Source organism: Bos taurus, chromosome 5, assembly GCF_002263795.3.
Source record: "Bos taurus isolate L1 Dominette 01449 registration number 42190680 breed Hereford chromosome 5, ARS-UCD2.0, whole genome shotgun sequence".
In the NCBI taxonomy this organism is placed as follows: Eukaryota; Metazoa; Chordata; class Mammalia; order Artiodactyla; family Bovidae; genus Bos; species Bos taurus.
Window position 1 is genome coordinate 64,071,330 of NC_037332.1, and position 21,951 is coordinate 64,093,280.

Here is a 21,951-nt window from a genome sequence, read left to right on the forward strand (position 1 = left end):
CAGTTGTAATGAAGTGGTGCTAATTTTCAGTTCTGTGATGATTTGTGATAAATTAAGTAGAATTTCAGATTCTCAAAACTCAGAAGAGCGTAATAGAGCAAATTTCTCCATTCTCCATCTTTTTTCTTTCTCTATGGACACAAGGAGTCTGTCACTTTTAATAACTACCACCTCCTACGCTTATGCCTTATGTTTCATGTCCCCTCAATCCAACTGAGAGGAAGAACTCAATACCTGAAAAACATCCTTGATATCTCATCCATTATTTTATTATTTCAACAAATTTATTGAGAACCTACTACTTGCCAGGCACTGTATGAGGCACAAAAAATACAAAGTTGAACAATGACACAAAAACACAATTCCTGTCCTCATGGAGTTTACAATCTGGAGAGTCTACATTAATCAAACAAATATATATAAAATTACAAAGGTGTTCAACATTAAGTAGAGGTCATGTGATAATGTAATTTTTTTCTTACTCTGAAAAAAATTAGGGAATGCTTCCCTGAGGAAGTAGTGAATGAGCTGAGATCTGAAAGACAAATAGGATGCCTTCACATCACAAAAAGTGATGAAGGCATTTCAAGCAAAAGAATAGCATGAACAAAGGTTCCTTTGGTGGAAGAAGCACTTTAATTCTCACTAATTTCAGATATTTAAAGTGCAATAAGAGTCAAATACAAAGTAAGTGAAATAAGGAGCACAATGAAACTAAGAAGTAATAATAGCTAACTTCTCTTAAATGCTTTTAAGGTGATGTGCCAGTCACTGCTTTCATGTTTTTGAGGTATTAACTCTTTCAATGTTCAGAATTATAAATAGCAGCCCTAATAATTGATAACATAGGTAACATAAAATATTTTTGTTCCCATCTAGGGTTAGGTGAGTTACCTTGATTAAAATTGCACTTAAAAAAAAAAGAGAGAGAAATCTGCCTGCAGTATAAAAATGAATCAGAAAGGTCAGGGTAGCTTAGGAAGACCAATTAGGAGGCTATAGAAGTAACTGCAGGCAAAAAGTGCTAATGTTAGCTTAGACCAGAAAAGAAGAGAAGTAGACAAATTTACTAGGCAAAATGAAAGGATGTGGTAATGAATTGATTGGGGGGGGGGCGGGCCGGTGCATGGTTAGAGAGACAAAGTTCTAGGTTACTAACTTAGGAACCACTGTGATGGTGGAACCTTAGATTGGATACATTAATAAAAACTTAAAGAGGAATATTTAACCCTTGTATTGACAAGTACTGAATAAAAATAACCACAATAAAAACCCAAAAGAAGTTTCTGATTAATTTTGTCATATATTTGCCTGCAATCATATAAAGCTATTCTTACATGGCTTAAATAATAATGTTTCATTACAACACGGTGATCTTCTGAATTCTACAATGAGAAAAGATAAAAATACAATACCAAGAATATGTTTTTCGCATATATGAAATTTAAAAGAAAAACACTAATATAATTTTCTTCCCCTGATTACTAACATCTCTGCTAGGGATTTAGCAAAGACAAGGCAACTTTAATTTTAATTTGTGGTCATTTAAAAACTCTGATAAGTTTATTACAGGTTGATTCTTATATTTCTCATACAGCAAAAAAGATTGAGACTAACTTAAACAAAATTCTCCCCTTGTTTTTCAAGTAGTTTGTTTTTATATACACACACATCTTTTAAAAGCATTATATTCATCTTAAAAAAAAAAAAGATAAAAGACCAATAAGTGATTCCTTTCCCTACCTCTGGAAGAATATGTGAAATAAGGAATAAGGTTAAATAAAAACATATAATTGGGATTTCAGTGAAAAGAGCAGGTTATTAATTGTGATTTCAGTCATTTGTTCTTTCTGAGCCATAAGGTCTTTATTAAACTTTTAAAATGTAAATAACACCTACCTCACAGGCTTGTTGTGGGAATTATACAATGTTTTTGGAAATGATTTATGAATTTTAAATCTCTATAAAAATAGTAATCACTATAAATTTTTAAAAATCTAACAAAGCATATAGAATATTCAGCTTCATATTAATTATTATCTCTACTGTTTATATGATTTTCTTGAGATGGCCAAATAAATTGAAAATAAGAAAAACATTCAGGATCTATAACAGTAATTAATTATAATACATCATAAATTTAAAGTTCATATGGAGCAAATATGTCAAATCTGAAAACCACTGCAAGTTCTAGAGAAGTTCATGTACCATCACCTTGCTTTTCTATAATAGAGACTGCTTTTGTTGAATATATACCTATAGATCAAAAGTACTCTACTAAGGATATAAGCTATACATTCAAAATATTTAATTAGACCTTTGCTTTTAATCTAAAACTATACAATAGTTTTAGATTAAAATGGTTTAACATGATTACTAAAATACTCTGAGGTAAAATAATAACAGTTTAACTTGTTCTTTGCTATATCCTTAGCTCGCAAAACACGGCCTGTATTTTTAAATAATGTTAATGAAAATGGACATTAAAGACAAAAAAAAAAAGGCCAGTACCATTTTCAATAAAATATAAAATCACTCTAACACTTAATGTAAAATGAAACGTATTTCCTTCCAAGTATTTAGATATAGGAATGGCTATGTAAGTCATGCCAACAAGCAAAGCACCATAAAGTATCCTCATGTGGTTGAAAATTTGAAATTTTTCAAGTAACTTAAACAAAGAGCAGTCCAGCTGTTTCAGTTCCATCTTGAATATATTTATGTTTAAGAATGTGAATTTTAAAATAGACCCCACTTAGTTTAATTTTACCCGAAATATATTTTAAATTGTTAAAAGCCTCTGTTTCTTAAATACTCATAAACTTTTATTTCATAATGCATGATTGAGACTCTCTCTCATGTTGGTTTCAACCTTAACAACCCTAGAAAATAGAATTCAAAATTTACCAGTTATTCTTTTTTCAATATATAAGTCACATAGAACTTTAATCAAAACTAGCATTATAAATTCAACATGTGCAAACAACCACCTGTTAAGATACTGTAGGAATGGTATGAAATCATTTTATGTATGTGAAAAGAAAATTCTCTGAAAACATTACCCTCCTTAAATAGAGGAAAGATGAAGATAAAGAAATAATATAAACAGTATTAATTAAAATTCTTATAGTTACAAATGCTGCCAAATTTAGCAGGATAGTTAAATTACTCTTTGACATCTAACAATACATGTTTAAAGGAATGTACAAATAATGCTTTTTAAATCAGTTGGCCATATACTCTCATGCTTTGCTTTTTTATAGTTTGTGCTTTTTATTTTAACATTTGTACCATCTTCTTTGTTGAAAACTATAGCTTCAACTTATACAGCATACCCATCACTTAAAATGATTCTTTTTCACATTTTAAAGTTACCTCCTACGTTCCGTAGGGTGATGATTTTCCAGAGTTTTCAAACCTAGCAATTAGATAATTTACTAATTTGATTGGACTTTTTTTTTTACAGTAATAGTTATAGATTTAAGTACATAATTTTAGTAACACTTAAAATGTAAGCCTCCTTTTATTTTACATTAGCCCTAAAAGCATCTGAATCTCTATAAATAATAGTAAATTATTAACAAAGTGATAAATAAATCCAGCAATCTGTGAGAACACAATAGTTTTTCATTTTTCTTTTTTAAAAATGTCTATAATGTAATATCAAAATTAGGAAATGACATCTTCTATTCATGAGGCATAGAATTCATCTTACAGTATGCATTGACTTCCCTATATCACACCAGTTTAAAAGAGGGTTAAACCCTAAAACACAAAACAACCAAAAGATTGTAATGCCCATACCTAGCATTTTCTAAACTGGTTTTGGAATAGTCACCACTTCATCACATTCTATTTCATTTTATTGTCTTTTCATGAAAAGGAAAGTTTCCCATTAATTGGTAACATCATATTATAAATATAACCTCCACACTCCAAAGCTATAACTTGAGTTTCTGGCTGCCACTCCTGATATTCAACTGATGGAGAAGAGCATCTTTTTCTAAGTGAGCCTCTGCAAGAGCCATTTTAGCTTTAGCCAATTCTTGTTTAAGTGATTCATTCTCTTCCATGAGCTGAAATGATAAATTTGGAAAATAAGAAAATGTAACCATTTTCAGGAAATACAGACTATTTATACAGTATCTAAAGGTGTGACCCACAAGTCAGCAACATTATCCCAATGCTGGTGAGGGTGCACTTAAGCTGAAAATTGCTCTGAGAAGTTATTTGGAAACACATACCAAGCACTTAAAATGTCCTTAAGTTTTGACCCAGCAATTTAAAACACGAATTAACTCCTAAGTTCCAAATCTAATAGTGATTTTGTTTAATTTCAATTTCCCTTAAGACGCCGCTGACCTCACTCCTCCTTGCTAAGCCTCTCTCCTCTTTCACCTTTTACGTCACAGGTATTTCTTGTTTACCCCGCTCTACCTATGGACTTTTCATCTTTCCCTCTGATGTTTAAGAACTCTTAAATTTTCTGCATTCTATTAAAGTCCAGAATTGGTTGCCTTCTCTTATCACTTGAGTCACTCTCTTAGACGTTCTCTTCTACTCCTGTGGCTCCCACAATTATGTATAATCTGATATAGGGCAAGCCTCTCTTGAGCTCCAGACCCACATTCTGAAGATCTCACTGGACATTTTCATCTAGATGTCAATAGGTCTTCTCTTATTAAGACTCAGTTCAATCCTCTTAGAACCATTCCCTAATCTCTAATGAAGAAAATGTGATAAAACCTTCTCCACGGGAAAAAGCATTTACACAGATACATTAAAATATATGCATTCAACTTCAAAGAGTTCTCAGATTTCTTTTAGCTGCAGCTTAAGAATGCCTGTCTCACAGACCAAATTGGGTATTTTATCATACTTTCCTAAACTCCAGTACATACAACACATGTATGCTGTGACTACTGTTTACACACTTCTACTTTCCCCATTCAATTTTGAGTTTCTCAATAGGGAGTGGTATTCTCTTCCAATTCTATATCCTTAGCTTAGAGCTGACATCTAACAAATCCTGCTAAATAGATGAATAAACTCATTCTGTAGTTTCATCATAGAGAATTAATATTCTGCTGGATAGAATTTCATAACAGCAAAAAATAAGAAGCAACTCAAATATTAACAAATGTTAAGAGTAACCTTTAGAAATGATAATATAGCCAAGCCCATATTAATCTGCCATTAACAATAAATATGAAGCATTGACTATACTTCAATAAATATAAAATAAAATAGATGAAGCATATGCAGCAATATGGAAAACATTTGTTAAACAACGTTAAGCAAAAAGTACAGTATATATAAGTGTGAAAGTGTTAGTCCATCAGTCGTTATCAGACTCTGCGACCCCATGGACTGTAGCCCACCAGGCTCCTCTATCCATGGAGTTCTCCAGGCAAGAATACTGGAGTGGGTTGCCATTTCCTTCTCCAGGGGATCTTCCCAACCCAGGGATTAAACCTGGGTTTCCCTTACTGCAGGCAGATTCTCTACCACCTGAGTCACCAGGGAAGCCCCACAGCATATATACTAGGATAGCAATTGTTTAGAAAAATTATGGAAAGAGACTGAGAGGAAAAATTTTAAAAATACAGCACTATAGGAGGTTACAATATGTCAGAGCTGTTTTAAAATATTTTTCCAAAGTTCTGAAATATTATGATACTTTTGTAACTTAAAAATAAGACATCAAAATGAATATATCCTCCAATTAGCCTTGGCAGATGCCAGAAATGGCACTCTCCCACATTTCCCCCTTTATCTTCTATTAGACTACAACTTCTGTGAAGGCTGGGAATGGCCATACCTTGCTCAACACTGTATCAACTAACTGCCTAGTACATAATAAGCACTCAACAAACGTGATTTAAGTAAGTAAATGAATAATGCCTAATAATTACGTTAATTGCTGAACTGAATGAGTATGAACTAGGTTTCCCATTACCTGTTCCCTAGTAAAGTCAAAAGAGCACTCAGGAAAGTTGGCTGACTGCAAAGGCCAAGGAACTTCTGGGCTCGTCTGAGTGGCTTGAGTGACACTGTGTTTTTTCTTCAGATCACACGTTCCACTGGTATGTAGCACTGAATCACTTTTGACATTTTCTTCCAAATCATTTCTAGTGTTAAGTATCTGAGAATCTAATCAAACAAATAAAATATTCAGATAACATTTCTAAATACTTGATAAATCTTAAGTTCTCTTGTGAAAACCTAATTTAAAATGAGTATGTCATAGTAAGAAGACATTATTATGAAACAAAAAACAATAAAGTCAAATAAAGAAAAAGCTCATTCATTGGAAAGATTAACAAACTCAAAATCAAAAGCTCATCTGTTGAAAAGAAGAATAAAATTGAAAAAAACCTTATATAGACCAAAAAATAAAAGATAAAAAGAAAAAAATTAGTAGAATCAGAAATCAAAGAAGGGACATTATTATTGTCCCTTTAACAGAAATAAAAATAATTATATAGGAATACTGTGAAAAATTGTAGACCAATAAATTAGATAACTTAGATGAGGTAGAAAAACTTCTACAAAGACACAAACTACCAAAACAGACTCAATAAGAAACAGACTAAATCAGTAATCAAAAACAAAACAAAAATATATTCAGAGAAAAAGCCCAGGCCCAGATATGGCTTCAACAGTAAATTCTACCAAACATTAAAAGAATTAATACCAAATCTTTATAAACTCTTCCAAAAAATAGAAGAGGAGGAGCATTTTTTAACTCACTCTATAAAACCAGTATTACCCTGATTCCAAAACCAAAGAAATCATAAAAAAGTAAACTAAAATCAATATACTTAATATAAATGAATACAAAAACCCTCAATAAACATTAGCAAACTGAACCCAGCAATATAATAAAAATAACTATAGACCATGGCCAAGTGAGATTTACCCCAGGAGTGCAAGATTGATTTAACATTCAAGAAATAAATTAATGTAGTACATCACATTACTGTCATTTTCAATTCACACACAAAAGACTCAGAATGCTTGGTTCACAGTCCATTCATGTTATCATTCAGTGTCCCATGGGCTGTAATGTAGTACATCACATTAACACAACAGATAGCCACAAGGTCATCTCAACAGATGCAAAAAAAAGATATTTGACAAAATCCAGTACTTTCTCATGATAAAAACAGCAAACCAGGAATAGAAGTTCCTCAATCTATTCAAGGAAATTTTCAAAAATTCCACAGCTAATATCACACTTAATGGTAAAAGACTGGATGTTTTCCCCCTAATATTGGGAATAAGACAAGGACGTTTTCTCTCAATACTTTTACTCAACACTGTCCCAGAGGTCCCACCCAAGGTAATTAGGCAAGAAAAGGAAATAAAAGGCATCCAGATTAGCAAGGAAGAAGTGAAACTATCTCCATTCACAGATGACATGATCTTGTACATAGGAAAAAAAAAAATAGAGAATCCATTAAAAACTCGCAGAGCTAATGCACAAGCTTAGCAAGTCTGCGGGATATATGATCAATATACAAAAATTAATTGTTTTTCTAAGCACTTGCAATGAATAATTCAAAATTAGATTAAGAAAACAGTTCCATTTAAAATGTTATCCAAAAGACAGGAAATATTTTTACAAATCAACATTTTTTCTAACTTTTTGGATTACAGAGAGTCAGAGCATTTAGGTTGCAAGTGAACAGAAGCCCAAGTCAAACTTGTTTTTAAACGAGGAAATGTATTTGTTTCCATAATTGTAGCATCAAAGTGATGGTGCTTCAGGTATGGACAGATATTGGAATTCATATGATGTCCTCAGGAGTGTCGTTTTAGGAACCTGACTCTATCGACTTCTCAGGTCCACTTCTCTCTTCTTCTGCATTAGTCCAGTCATATGATGGCAAACGTAACCTCTGGTGACCAAACAAGTAAGTTTTACAGCCTGTGACCCCTTCGCTCTCAGTGTCATTTTCAATTCACACACAAAAGACTCAGAATGCTTGGTTCACAGTCCATTCATGTTATCATTCAGCGTCCCATGGGCTGAAATCTTTTGATTGGTCCACCTGGGTCCCTTTCCCACTTTAGGGACAGGGCCATATGATTGTCAGGTTCAACCAAAACCACACTTAACTGTCATGACAGAGAGGTAGTTCATCAAACCAAATTATATTAAGAAGACAGAAGAGTAATATCTGTTCAACATAATTTTTCCCCTTAAAAACATTCCCAGAAGGTGTCAGCTAGGTCAAAGAACAAAAATACTTTTTAAAGCTTTTGTTCATATTGCCAAATTACCCTTCATAATGATTCTAATAATTTTACCCCAATTTTTGATGTATCGAAATAGTTTTATCTACATGGGTAAATGTCACTGAATTGAGTTTTGGTCTGTTCTTGAATTCATATTACAGAAGTCTCAAATCGGAAACTACTTTTTACAATATTGTCCTGTACTGATTATATATTAAGTAATATTAGTTAGAAAAAATACACAAGAACTGTTGTACTGGGTCAGACTAGCATACCATTCAGCTTGGTAGGGATTATAAGGGAAATCCTGAAGTGCTACGCCATGGCAAAGTCAAATCCTCTACTCTTTCAAACTCAAAAAACTCGTAAGACCCCTAAAATTTGACTTGATTATGAGTTTATCATATACTTTTGGCTTTCAAACTTAGAAGAGCAAAACCCTTCTTTTAAATGAAATCTGATATAGAATTCTAATATAAAGTGAAAACAAAAAAACAGCCGTTATATAGGCTGTAGTGAGGAAAACAGGGTCCAAAGCTCATTCTATTTAGCCTAAATATCTCACCACTCACGGGATCCTAAGAATAATGAAAAACTACTGACCAAAGCAACTCTGAAATCCATTTTATTTCCAACGTTGGGAGGTGAAATGAGGAGAGAAAAGGGGAGGGGAAAGAAAGAAGAGAATAGGAAGAAATATGGAAAGAGGAAAAGAAATGATTTGGAGAAAAAGGGAGGAGAGATTTAGAAAGTAGAGAAGAAAGAATGAGCATGGTAAAAAAGGAGAGGGAGGCAGATGTAACTGGAGATAAAAAGGGAGAGTTAACTGTGAATCTGTTTCTGTTCTGCACATCCATTCACTTGTAGTACCATTTAGATTCCACATGTAAGTTAAATCAGATAGTATTTCTTTTTCTCTGACTTACTTCACTAAGCTTAATATTTTCCAAGTCCACCCATGTTGCTGCAGATAGCAAAATTCATTCATCAGCTGAGCTCAGTTCAGTTCAGTCGCTCAGTCGTGTCTGACTCTTTGTGACCCCATGAATTCATTCACGGGTATCTGAAATTACCTGTTTGCTAAATTCAAATTTATATTTACATATATGTGTGTGTGTATATAGATACTGGGTTGGCTAAAAAGCTTATTTGGGTTTTTCCATAACATCTTATACACACAGAGAGAGAGAGAGGTATGTTAAAGTTTCTCTATGACAGTAGTATCTTAATATGCTATGATTCCATTTTTCTTTATTTCAAACAGCTATCTTTTATACATTTTCAGTTATGCTGTTAAATGGATAAATACATTTCTTATGACTAAGCTACGTTTTAGGAAATCTTTTATCAATATAAAATTTCTCTCTGAGGCCAATGACTTTAACAGGCACCTCACAAAAGAAAATAAACAGATGGCAAATCAGCATATGAAAAGATGCTGTACATAATATGTCATCAGGGAAATGCAAATTAAAACAACAGCATACCACTACACACCTATTTAGAATGGCCAAAATACAGAACATTGACAACACCAAATGTAAACACAGACAGAGCAACAAGAATTCTCATCTACTGCTGGTGAGAATGTACAATGGAACAGTCACTTTCTTCCAAAACTAAACATCCTCTTGACCATGAGACCCACCAGTCACACTCCTTTGTATTTACTCATAAGGCGCTGAAAACTTATGTCCACACAATTCTTTACAGCAATTTTATTCTGATTGCCAAAATAAGGAACCAATCAAGATGTCCTACAGTAGGTGAAATAAATTGTGTTACATCAGACAATGGAATATTATTCAGCAGTAACAGGAAATGAGCTAGTAAGCCTCAAAAAGACATGGAGAAACCTTAAATTATATTACTTAGTAAAAGAAGCCAATCTGAGAAGGCAACATACTGTATGACTCAGATCTGACTCTGGGTATCTCTTGAAGGTAGAGCTGATAAGATTTTAGGAAGAAACACAAACTGGAATCAAGATTGCCGGGAGAAATATCAATAACCTCAGATATGCAGATGACACCACCCTTATGGCAGAAAGTGAAGAGGAATTAAAAAGCCTCTTGATGAAGGTGAAGGTGGAGAGTGAAAAAGTTGGCTTAAAGCTCAACATTCAGAAAACGAAGATCATGGCTTCTGGTCCCATCACTTCATGGGAAATAGATGGGGAAACAGTGGCTGACTTTATTTTTGGGGGCTCCAAAATCACTGCAGATGGTGACTGCAGCCATGAAATTAAAAGACGCTTACTCCTTGGAAGGAAAGTTATGACCAACCTAGACAGCATATTCAAAAGCAGAGACATTACTTTGCCAACAAAGGTTCGTCTAGTCAAGGCTATGGTTTTTCCTGTGGTCATGTATGGATGTGAGAGTTGGACTGTGAAGAAAGCTGAGCGCCGAAGAATTGATGCTTTTGAACTGTGGTGTTGGAGAAGACTCTTGAGAGTCCCTTGGACTGCAAGGAGATCCAACCAGTCCATTCTGAAGGAGATCAGTCCTGGGATTTATTTGGAAGGAATGATGCTAAAGCTGAAACTCCAGTACTTTGGCCACCTCATGAGAAGAGTTGACTCATTGGAAAAGACTCTGATGCTGGGAGGGATTTGGGGCAGGAGGAGAAGGGGACGACAGAGGATGAGATGGCTGGATGGCATCACTGACTCGATGGACGTGAGTCTCAGTGAACTCCAGGAGTTGGTGATGGACAGGGAGGCCTGGTGTGCTGCAATTCATGGGGTCGCAAAGAGTCAGACACGACTGAGCAACTGATCTGATCTGATCTGATTATTTTTTACTTCAAAGATGAGGTTTTTAATTTTTAACGATTTCTAAGTAGAGTATGAGGGAGAAGGCAATGGCACCCACTCCAGTACTCTCACTTGGAAAATCCCATGGACAGAGGAGCCTGGTAGGCTGCAGTCCATGGGGTCACAAAGAGTCAGACATGACTGAGTGACTTCACTTTTCACTTTCATGCATTGGAGAAGGAAATGGAAACCCACTCCACTGTGCTTGCCTGGAGAATCCCAGGGACGGGGGAGCCTGGTGGGCTGCCGTCTATGGGGTCGCACAGAGTCGGACGCGACTGAAGTGACTTAGTAGCAGCAAGTACAGTATGAAAAGGCAAAATGATAGGATACTGAAAGAGGAACTCCCCAGGTTGGTAGGTGCCCAATATGCTACTGGAGATCAGTGGAGAAATAACTCCAGAAAGAATGAAGGGATGGAGCCAAAGCAAAAACAATACCCAGTTGTGGATGTGACTGGTGATAGAAACAAGGTCCGATGCTGTAAAGAGCAATATTGCATAGGAACCTGGAATGTTAGGTCCATGAATCAAGGCAAATTGGAAGTGGTCAAACAGGAGATGGCAAGAGTGAATGTCTACATTCTAGGAATCGCGAACTAAAGAGGACTGGAATGGGTGAATTTAACTCAGACGACCATTATATCTACTACTGTGGGCAGGAAACCCTTAGAAGAAATGGAGTAGCCATCATGGTCAACAAAAGAGTCTGAAATGCAGTACTTGGATGCAATCTCAACAACAGAATCATCTCTGTTCGTTTCCAAGGCAAACCATTCAATATCACAGTAATCCAAGTCTATGCCCCAACAAGTAATGCTGAAGAACCTGAAGTTGAATGGTTCTATGAAGACCTGCAAGACCTTTTAGAACTAACACCCAAAACAGATGTCCTTTTCATTATAGGGGACCAGAATGCAAAAGCAGGAAGTCAAGAAACACCTGGAGCAACAGGCAAATTTGGCCTTGGAATACAGAATGAAGCAGGGCAAAGACTAATAGAGTTTTGCCAAGAGAACACACTGGTCATAGCAAACACCCTCTTCCAACAACACAAGAGAAGACTCTACACGTGAACATCACCAGATGGTCAACAACGAAATCAGACTGATTATATTCTTTGCAGACAAAGATGGAGAAGCTCTATACAGTCAGCAAAAACAAGACCGGGAGCTAACTGTGGTTCAGATCATGAACTCCTTATTGCCAAATTCAGACTTACATTGAAGAAAGGAGGGAAAACCACTAGACCATTCAGGTATGACCTAAATCAAATCCCTTATGATTATATAGTGGAAGTGAGACATAGATTTAAGGGACTAGATCTGATAGACAGAGTGCCTGATGAACTATGGACTGAGGTTCGTGACATTGTACAGGAGACAGGGATCAAGACCATTCCCATGGAAAAGAAATGCAAAAAAGCAAAATGGCTGTCTGGGGAGGCCTTACAAATAGCTGTGAAAAGAAGAGAAGCGAAAAGCAAAGGAGAAAAGGAAAGGTATAAGCATCTGAATGCAGAGTTCCAAAGAATAGCAAGAAGAGATAAGAAAGCCTTCCTCAGCGATCAATGCAAAGAAATAGAGGAAAACAACAGAATGGGATAGACTAGAGATCTCTTCAAGAAAATCAGAGATACCAAAGGAACATTTCATGCAAAGATGGGCTCGATAAAGGACAGAAATGGTATGGACCTAACAGAAGCAGAAGATATTAAGAAAAGGTGGCAAGAATACACAGAAGAATGTACAATAAGATTTTCATGACCAAGATAATCACAATGGTGTGATCACTCACCTAGAGCCAGACATCCTGGAATGTGAAGTCAAGTGGGCCTTAGAAAGCATCACTATGAACAAAGCTAGTGGAGGTGATGGAATTCCAGTTGAGCTATTTCAAATCCTGAAAGATGATGCTGTCAAAGTGCTGCACTGAATATGCCAACAAATTTGGAAAACTCAGCAGTGGCCACAGGACTTGAAAAGGTCAGTTTTCATTCTAATCCCAAAGAAAGGCAATGCCAAAGAATGCTCAAACTGCTGCACAATTGTACTCATCTCACACGCTAGTAAAGTAATGCTCAAAATTCTCCAAGCTAGGCTTCAACAATATGTGAACTGTGAACTTCCAGATGTTCAAGTGGTTTTAGAAAAGGCAGAGGAACCAGAGATCAAATTGCCAACATCCGCTGGATCATCGAAAAAGCAAGAGAGTTCCAGAAAGACATCTATTTCTGCTGTATTGACTATGCCAAAGCCTTTGACTGTGTGGAGCACAATAAACTGTGGAAAATTCTGAAAGGGATGGGAATCCCAGACCACCTGATCTGCCTCTTGAGAAACCGGTATGCAGGTCAGGAAGCAACAGTTGGAACTGGACATGGAACAACAGACTGGTTCCAGATAGGAAAAGGAGTTTGTCAAGGCTGTATACTGTCACCCTGCTTATTTAATTTATATGCAGAGTACATCATGAGAAATGCTGGACTGGAAGAAGCACAAGCTGGAATCAAGATTGCCAGGAGAAATATCAATAACCTCAGATATGCAGATGACACCACCCTTATGGCAGACAGTGAAGAGGAACTCAAAAGCCTCTTGATGAAAGTGAAAGAGAAGAGTGAAAAAGTTGGCTTAAAGCTCAACATTCAGAAAACGAAAGTCATGGCATCTGGTCCCATCACTTCATGGGAAATAGATGGGGAAACAGTGGAAGCAGTGTCAGACTTTATTTTGGGGGGCTCCAAAATCACTGCAGATGGTGACTGCAACCATGAAATTAGAAGACGCTTACTCCTTGGAAGCAAAGTTATGACCAACCTATGTAGCATATGCAATAGCAGAGACATTACTTGACCAACAAAGGTCCATCTAGTCAAGGCTATGGTTTTTCCAGTGGTCATGTATGGATGTGAGAGTTGGACTGTGAAGAAAGCTGAGCGCCAAAGAATTGATGCTTTTGAACTGTGGTGTTGGAGAAGACTCCTGAGAGTCCCTTGGACTGCAAGGAGATCCAACCAGTCCATTCTAAAGGAGATCAATCCTGGGATTTCTTTGGAAGGAATGATGCTAAAGCTGAAACTCCAGTACTGTGGCCACCTCAGGCGAGGAGTTGACTCATTGGAAAAGACTCTGATGCTGGGAGGGATTGAGGGTAGGAGGAGAATGGGACGACAGAGGATGAGATGGCTGGATGGCATCACCGACTCAATGGACTTGAGTTTGAGTGAACTGTGGGAGTTGGTGATGGACAGGGAGGCCTGGCGTGCTGCAATTCATGGGGTCGCAAAGAGTTGGACGCCTTTGAGTGACTGAACTGAAGCAGTTATTTTCCATAAAAGCTTGTTCCTGTTTGAGTTTAAAATCCTATCATCTCTTTGAGGATATTAATTATATTTCTTTAAAAGTCTCAACTTTTCTTCAGTACTCTGAAGTACTAGAACACTCTGTTCTGCTTTCTTACAAGATAAGACTTGAAGTTTGGAGATCTTAAAAGTATCTGGGAGCAACAGCCACACAGCAAGCCTATCTTCTCACACCAAAGCTATCTTCGCCTGAGCTTTTATCAGTAATGAGGCTGCCGTTTTAATCTTTTTTGGTATGACTTCTATGTTTGCTGTAGCTGTTCCCCAACTTCAGAGAGGAAGACTCTTCAATCAAGGGTTCCCCAGAAACTGATTCCACCTCAGCAATAGTTGTCTCATGGTTTTTGGCTACAGAGTTTTCTAGTTTGCCTCTTTTCAGTCCCTCACATTTCACCCTCAATTAATAAAGTGAAATTTAGAACACCTAAGTCTACCAATTCAAGCTCTTTCCACACTACCTTATAAGACATAGTCCTTACATTAGAGACCTTAAAAATCTTATTAGGATGGAGATACAGAAGTTAAGCAGAACTAAATACACAGTAATATACTATAAAGTAACTAATGTGTGGCAAATAAGTACTAAAGAATTTTAAGAAGTCACATGAGGTTATGTAGAAGGGTTCACTGAAAAGTAGAAGCATGAATTAACCCAGGAAGGATTTCATTCAAAACACATTTGTAGAATAGATACTAATCAATTGTAGATGAGTTATTTCTGAGGTAGAAGCTCATAGATGGATGATATTTTATCACAAGGTACTAAGTGTCCCTCAATCATCTACTACTACATACGTACATAAATATAAAATAGTATATAAAAAGTACGAGTCAAAAAAATAATCAGCATGTAAACAATTTCAAATTTCAGTAGGTGTTCACTTAAACTGTTTTCGTATATACCTCTGATATGAAAAGAGCCATCATCATTTCTCTCTACCACGAGATGATCAATATGAACAGTCACAGGAGCTGGTTCAAGGGATATTGTACTACTACGAGGACTGTCATCCTACGGGAAAGAGAAATAGTATTGGCATGTTGCTACTGAAGTAAAATATAAAATCAATCATTTTCAATTAATCATTTTCTTAAACACTACTTCCGCCAAAAATATTTTAATGAGTTAGAAATATATCTTTAATATGCTTTAGTTGATAGAGAAAATTCCCCATTCTATTTTGATATTTTCTAATTTCTAAGAAGAATCTCTACACTGTCACCACAAGGACCAACAAGTTCATATTGTTAGGCATGAATCAAAGTCCAGTTGGCTAAATGAACATTTATAAAATGAAAATATAAAAATATTTGTTAACATACTTTTAAATTTATTTTTGTGTTAGAAACTTGTATTTTCATGGGCATCACTGTTGCAACTGTTTCATCTTCCAAAAAATGTTGAATATTCATAAGAGAAGACACAAGAAACTCAGTGCTGAAGTTTTCTATATGGCATTGCAGAAATCCATTCTTTTCTGCAAGCAAAGAGTGTATTACAGCACCAGGCCCACTTTCAAATCTCAGAGTAATCTCAGGAGAGGATTTAGAATGAATTACAGCTTTATGATCTGAACCTATGAAAAAAGAACAAATAAAAATTGTAACTTTGTATTACAACTCAAAAATGTCACTCTCAATTATTTGTCATTAACAGGTCACTGTCACTTTGAATAGTATTAAAGCAATAATAGATTAAAATTTTAATATGTATTCTTAATTTAAATGATATTTACAGTTCATATGTAACACATGGCTTCCCAGGTCACTGAGTGCTAAAGATTCTGCCTGCCAATGCAGGAGCCCCAGGAGATTAGAGTTAGATCCCTGAAAGGGATCAGAAGATCCCCTGGAAGAAAACATGGCAACCCCTACCAACATTCTTGCTGGGATAATTCCATGAACAGAGGAGTCTGGCAGGTTACAGTCCATTTGGGTTGCAAAGAGTTGGATATAACTGAGTAATATAACACATATTCAATCCTAATTTCCCTAATTTCCATTTTTATAGACAATCTTCTACTGCAATAATGCTGTCTATATTTTTTATTTGTTTGTAACATGCAAAAACATGCCACAATATAAATCTGACATGATTCATAACTCAGGTATTTTGAGTGTCTGAGTGTGTACATGTCTATACATTTATAATATAACAGACAATTGCGATGAAGAAATAGTCATGGCATTTAAAGTGACTTAAGCCACTTCTTAAGAAGTGACAAAAGCCTCAAGTTTTGTTTGTTTTTTTTATGAATATCAAGCCCTTAAATAACTGGAAAGGAAAATAGAGAAGACCTCATTAAAATGTTACTGTTGAATTACAATCTTAAAACTACATTTATACCAAAGGAAATACAGATATGTTTATGTTTATATTTATATTTACTTATGCCTTGGCCTTTTTCCCAAAAAGAATTTGAGGTGGATTACACAGCTATAAGGACTCAAGTTCAAAAAATGTTGTTTAATTTCAATAAAACACCCATAGAATAGCTTTAAAAATAAAAGTTCCTAGTGGAACTACTTAAGTGAATCAGCCCTCATGGTAAATAAATATTTTGATTTGACATTATCTAGCTTCAAAAAGAATAAGAGGCAACACGCACATGGCACAATCAGAATTAAAAAATAAGCAGGTAATGGAAAAGTAAAGATAGGTGGTATGATTACTAACTCAAAATACATTATTTAAATTTCTGAGCCAAAGATAGACCAAAAATAGCTTTCTAATAGCAAAGGGAAAATACAGTCAGTTTCACAATTCATAGAACCCATGAGATAAAACCAAACTGTTCTGGAAAGGTGAAGCTATTTCATTTATTGAGGTTCCAAGTTATCTGTCCCACGGGCCCATATAAGAAGACCCCACTAATCAAATTCATGATGAAAAGATGTTTATTTTCCCTCAGTATGTATGTGAATACTTTAGTCTTACAGAAGTCAAATGTATACATATTTATGAAAGGGAGAAGGGAGAAAGAAATTAAAGATAGGTATGTTTATGCACCAAGGATAGATCTCCTTACACAAAACAAAGTGGAGAGTTGTTTTAAAACTTTTATTTCAGATAAAAAATGACATTTAATTAATGCTAGCACTACTTGCTAAGATTCAAAATAAATAGTATAGATATCAGAAGAGTTCAAAAAGACTCCCAGGGACTTCTCCTGGTGGTCCACTGGATAACACTTGCCAGAGGCCAGGTTCCATCCCAGATCAGAGAATACGAGCCACATGGTGTGGACAAAAAGCAAAAAAAAAACCTCTCAACAATTAAGAACTCATGTATTTTTAATTTTTTAAAATAGAAGGTAAAAGAAATGGACACAAATTCATAATGGTTAATGTTCTTTCCTGTACCAAGAAAACCAAGAGTTAACTAACTCGTCTATTTAACAGTAAGAACAATTCAAAACAAACAACTTGGTAGTTGTGATTTTATTTTGCCTTTTATCTATCTATATTATAACTACATATGTCTATCTACACACACACACAGACACACAGATATACTCACTCCAGGGACCTGAGAGCCATAAATCATTTCGAACAAAAAAAGTATTTAGAGCAGAGATAAAACAAAATCACTCCTCCCTACTACCTCTTACGCCATGAAACTTTAAAAAGGCTTCCCATTAAAGGGATCCAAACTCTACACATTATTATAGAAAAACTAAAACAAAACCAAAAAGAACTTTATAATTTTAACTGTTTATGTCAGAGTGACAGTGTATATAAACTGCAGATCAAATTACAATCATTGTTCATATGGTTTATTAATGTCTTAAAAGTTCAAGCTAAACTAGTTTTTTCTCCTTTTCCCTTTATTCTCTTTCCCTTTCCTTTCTTTCTTGTTATTTTATTTTTAAACCAAGACAGCTGTAAAAAATAATAAGGTATTAGATAGCACTGCCTGTATAACCCCTACATACAAGGCATTTCAAAATAATTTCTACAGTTAGAAACAAGGTGAAACAAAGCAGATCAGTTCAGTTGAGTCACTCAGTCGTGTCTGACTCTGCGACCCCATGAACTGCAGCACGCCAGGCCTCCCTGTCCATCACCAACTCCTGCAGTTCACTCAAACTGATGTCCATTGAGTCGGTGATACCATCCAGCCATCTCATCCTCTGTCATCCCATTCTCCTCCTGCTCCCAATCCCTCCCAGGATCAGGTCTTTTCCAATGAGTCAACTCTTCACATGAGGCGGCCAAGGTACTGGAGTTTCAGCGTTTGCATCATTCCTTCCAAAGAACACCCAGGACTGATCTCCTTTAGAATGGACTGGTTGGATATCCTTGCAGTCCAAGGGACTCTCAAGAGGCTTCTCCAACACCACAGTTCAAAAGCATCAATTCTTCGGCGCTCAGCTTTCTTCACAGTCCAACTCTCACATCCATACATGACTACTGGAAAAACCATAGCCTTTTCTTTGGAAGGAATGATGCTAAAGCTGAAACTTCAGTACTTTGGTCACCTCATGCGAAGAGTTGACTCATTGGAAAAGACTCTGATGCTGGGAGGGATTGGGGGCAAGAGGAGAAGGGGATGACAGAGGATGAGATGGCTGGATGGCATCACTGACTCGATGGACGTGAGTCTGAGTGAACTCCGGGAGTTGGTGATGGACAGGGAGGCCTGGCGTGCTGCGATTCATGGGGTCGCAAAGAGTCAGACACGACTGAGCGACTGATTTGATCTGATCTGACTAGATGGACCTTTGTTGGCAAAGTAATGTCTCTGCTTTTGAATATGCTATCTAGGTTGGTCATAACTTTCCTTCCAAGGAGTAAGCGTCTTCTAATTTCATGGCTGCAATCACCATCTGCAGTGATTTTGGAGCCCCAAAAAATAAAGTCTGACACTGTTTCCACTGTTTCCCCATCTATTTCCCATGAAGTGATGGGACCGGATGCCATGATCTTCGTTTTCTGAATGTTGAGCTTTAAGCCAACTTTTTCACTCTTCTCTTTCACTTTCATCAAGAGGCTTTTGAGTTCCTCTTCACTGTCTGCCATAAGGGTGGTGTCATCTGCATATCTGAGGTTATTGATATTTCTCCTGGCAATCTTGATTCCAGCTTGTGCTTCTTCCAGTCCAGCATTTCTCATGATGTACTCTGCATATAAGTTAAATAAGCAGGGTGACAATATACAGCCTTGACGTACTCCTTTTCCTATTTGGAACCAGTCTGTTGTTCCATGTCCAGTTCTAACTGTTGCTTCCTGACCTGCATACAGGTTTCTCAAGAGGCAGGTTAGGTAGTCTGGGATTCCCGTCTCTTTCAGAATTTTCCACAGTTTATTGTGATCCACACAGTCAAAGGCTTTGGCATAGTCAATAAAGCAGAAATGATGTTTTTCTGGAACTCTCTTGCTTTTTCCATGATCCAGCGGATGCTGGTAACAAGGACATGGTAATAAGTGGGTATAAAGAAAAAACTGTGCAAAATAGTGTTTGGTTGGGTATAGAACAGGGTTTAGCTTTTGAAATTTTACATTCCATCTTTTTTTGTTGTTTTTTCATCTACTATAAAATCTTTCCAACTATATACATTGAATACTTAGCTTCTTTCATTTTGTATGCTATTGGGATTGACATTTCCTAAAATGAAATTCTTGAATTTCATTTTAGGAAACACATTGTAAACTGCAAGGCCTACAGATAGAAAAAATCAGGAGGTAATTTTCTTCTATGATGCTGGTTTATAGACAAATGGCACATTTACCTACAGTTCCCAGGATGTGAAGTGATAGTATGTTTGTTTGATATCATGCAGGATTGCATGTATTTCAACATGTGTTATATCAGATATAGCATTCTGTATATGTAGCAAAGAAAAATATTATAGCTCAGTGACTTTTCAAAAGATTTAAAAAACTGAACACTGTCATTTAAATTTCTCAGTATAATTGTTTTAATAAATTCATGTCTTTAAATGACTGAAAACTATGAGTGATAATTCCATATAAAGCTTGAAAAAGGAATGATTTAATGTGGTATTCCTCATCATACACTGCATGTTTTATTACTTATATCCCTCTGTATCTAAGAGAATGTGTTGATCTTAAAATGAAAACCCACAAGAACAGGATACATGATTTTATCAAATATCAAGTACCACACCAAACTCAGGAAATACTTGCTTATAAGCAAGATAATGGAAAATAAAGCAAGATAATTCAACATTCAAAAAACTAAGATCATGGCATCTGGTCCCATCATTTCATGGCAAACAGATGGGGAAACAATGGAAACAGTGGCAGACTTTATTTTCTTGGTGAGAGAGTCATTTCCTAAGCAGGTTGATAAGACAACTAGGGGTCCCCAAGGAGAGAGGGGTCTGGAATTCTCAAGGAGGAAGAAAGGACAAGCCTTTTTTTTCCCCTCTACATTCCTTAGGATTCTGTATCCTGCCTGAGGATAGTCTCTGGATTAAACCTTCTGGCTAATCCTGTTATTTTAAAATGTAAATTATGGGAGTAGGTCTATATAACAATAATGTATCCTGCCTGAGGACAGTCTCTGGATTAAACCTTCTGGCTAATTCTGTTATCTTAAAATGTAAATTATTGGAGTAGGTCTGGTAAGGTCTTTACAACCTCCAGACTTTCTTTGGATTCATTGGAGAGTATATAACTCCATTGCTAATACTAGCAAGGGGGTACTCTTTCTGCCCCCTTCTGATGCCTATGTCAGAAGCTTTCTCTATCTCCTTTATACTTTAATAAAACTTTATTACACAAAAGCTCTGAGCAATCAAGCCTCATCTCTGGTCCTAGATTGAATTCTTCTCCTCTGGAGGCCAAGAATCCCGACGTCTTTTCGAGGTTCAGCAACAACCTTTCACTGGGCTCCAAAATCACTATGGATGGTGACTGCAGCCATGAAATTAAAAGACACTTGCTCCTTGGAAGAAAAGCTATGACAAACATAGACAGTGCATTGAAAAGCAAACACATTACTTGGCCGACAAAGGTTCATCTAGTCAAAGCTATAGTTTTTCCAGTAGTCAGGTACAGATGTGAGAGTTGGACCACAAAGAAGGCTGAGCACCAAAGAACTGATGCTTTTGAACTGTAGTGCTGGAGAAGACTCTTGAGAGTCCCTTGGACTGCAAGGAGATCCAACCAGTCAATCTTAAAGGAAATCAATCCTAATTATTCATTGGAAGGACTGATGATGAAGCTGAAACTCCAATACTTTGGCCACCTCATGCAAAGAGTTGATTCATTGGAAAAGACCCTGATGCTGGGAGGGATTGGGGGCAGGAGGAGAAGGGGATGATAGAGGATGAGATGGCTGGATGGCATCACCGACTCAATGGACATGAGTTTGGGTGAACTCCGGGAGTTGGTGATGGACAGGGAGGCCTGGCATGCTGCAATTCATGGGGTCGTAAAGAGTCGGACACGACTGAGCGACTGAACTGAACTGAAGGGGTGGAGTTTGAAATAGTAATCAGGTCTTCCCATGTTAAAAGAATATTTTGATCCTATTCAGATATAACCAGTAGAAAGTC

General features: G+C 36.3%; 1 protein-coding gene across 5 annotated transcripts in view; it reads right to left on the reverse strand.

Moving 5' to 3' along the window:
• Nucleotides 1-244: 244 nt before the first annotated feature.
• Nucleotides 245-21,951, reverse strand: part of BLTP3B (bridge-like lipid transfer protein family member 3B) — a 93,729-nt gene continuing 72,022 nt past the window's right edge. For 3 of the 5 annotated variants that reach the window (XM_005206614.5, XM_005206615.5, XM_059886449.1), the window contains 4 exons: nt 15,749-16,002; nt 15,329-15,437; nt 5,960-6,153; nt 245-4,076 (listed from right to left, as the gene is read on the reverse strand). In XM_005206614.5, coding sequence (XP_005206671.1) covers nt 3,942-4,076; nt 5,960-6,153; nt 15,329-15,437; nt 15,749-16,002 — 692 coding nt within the window. In that variant the 3' untranslated portion in view covers nt 245-3,941. Of the gene's footprint in view, nt 4,077-5,959; nt 6,154-7,020; nt 7,905-15,328; nt 15,438-15,748; nt 16,003-21,951 lie in introns of those variants that run through there. The other 2 variants (NM_001192527.2, XM_059886450.1) reach the window with 2 other exon arrangements.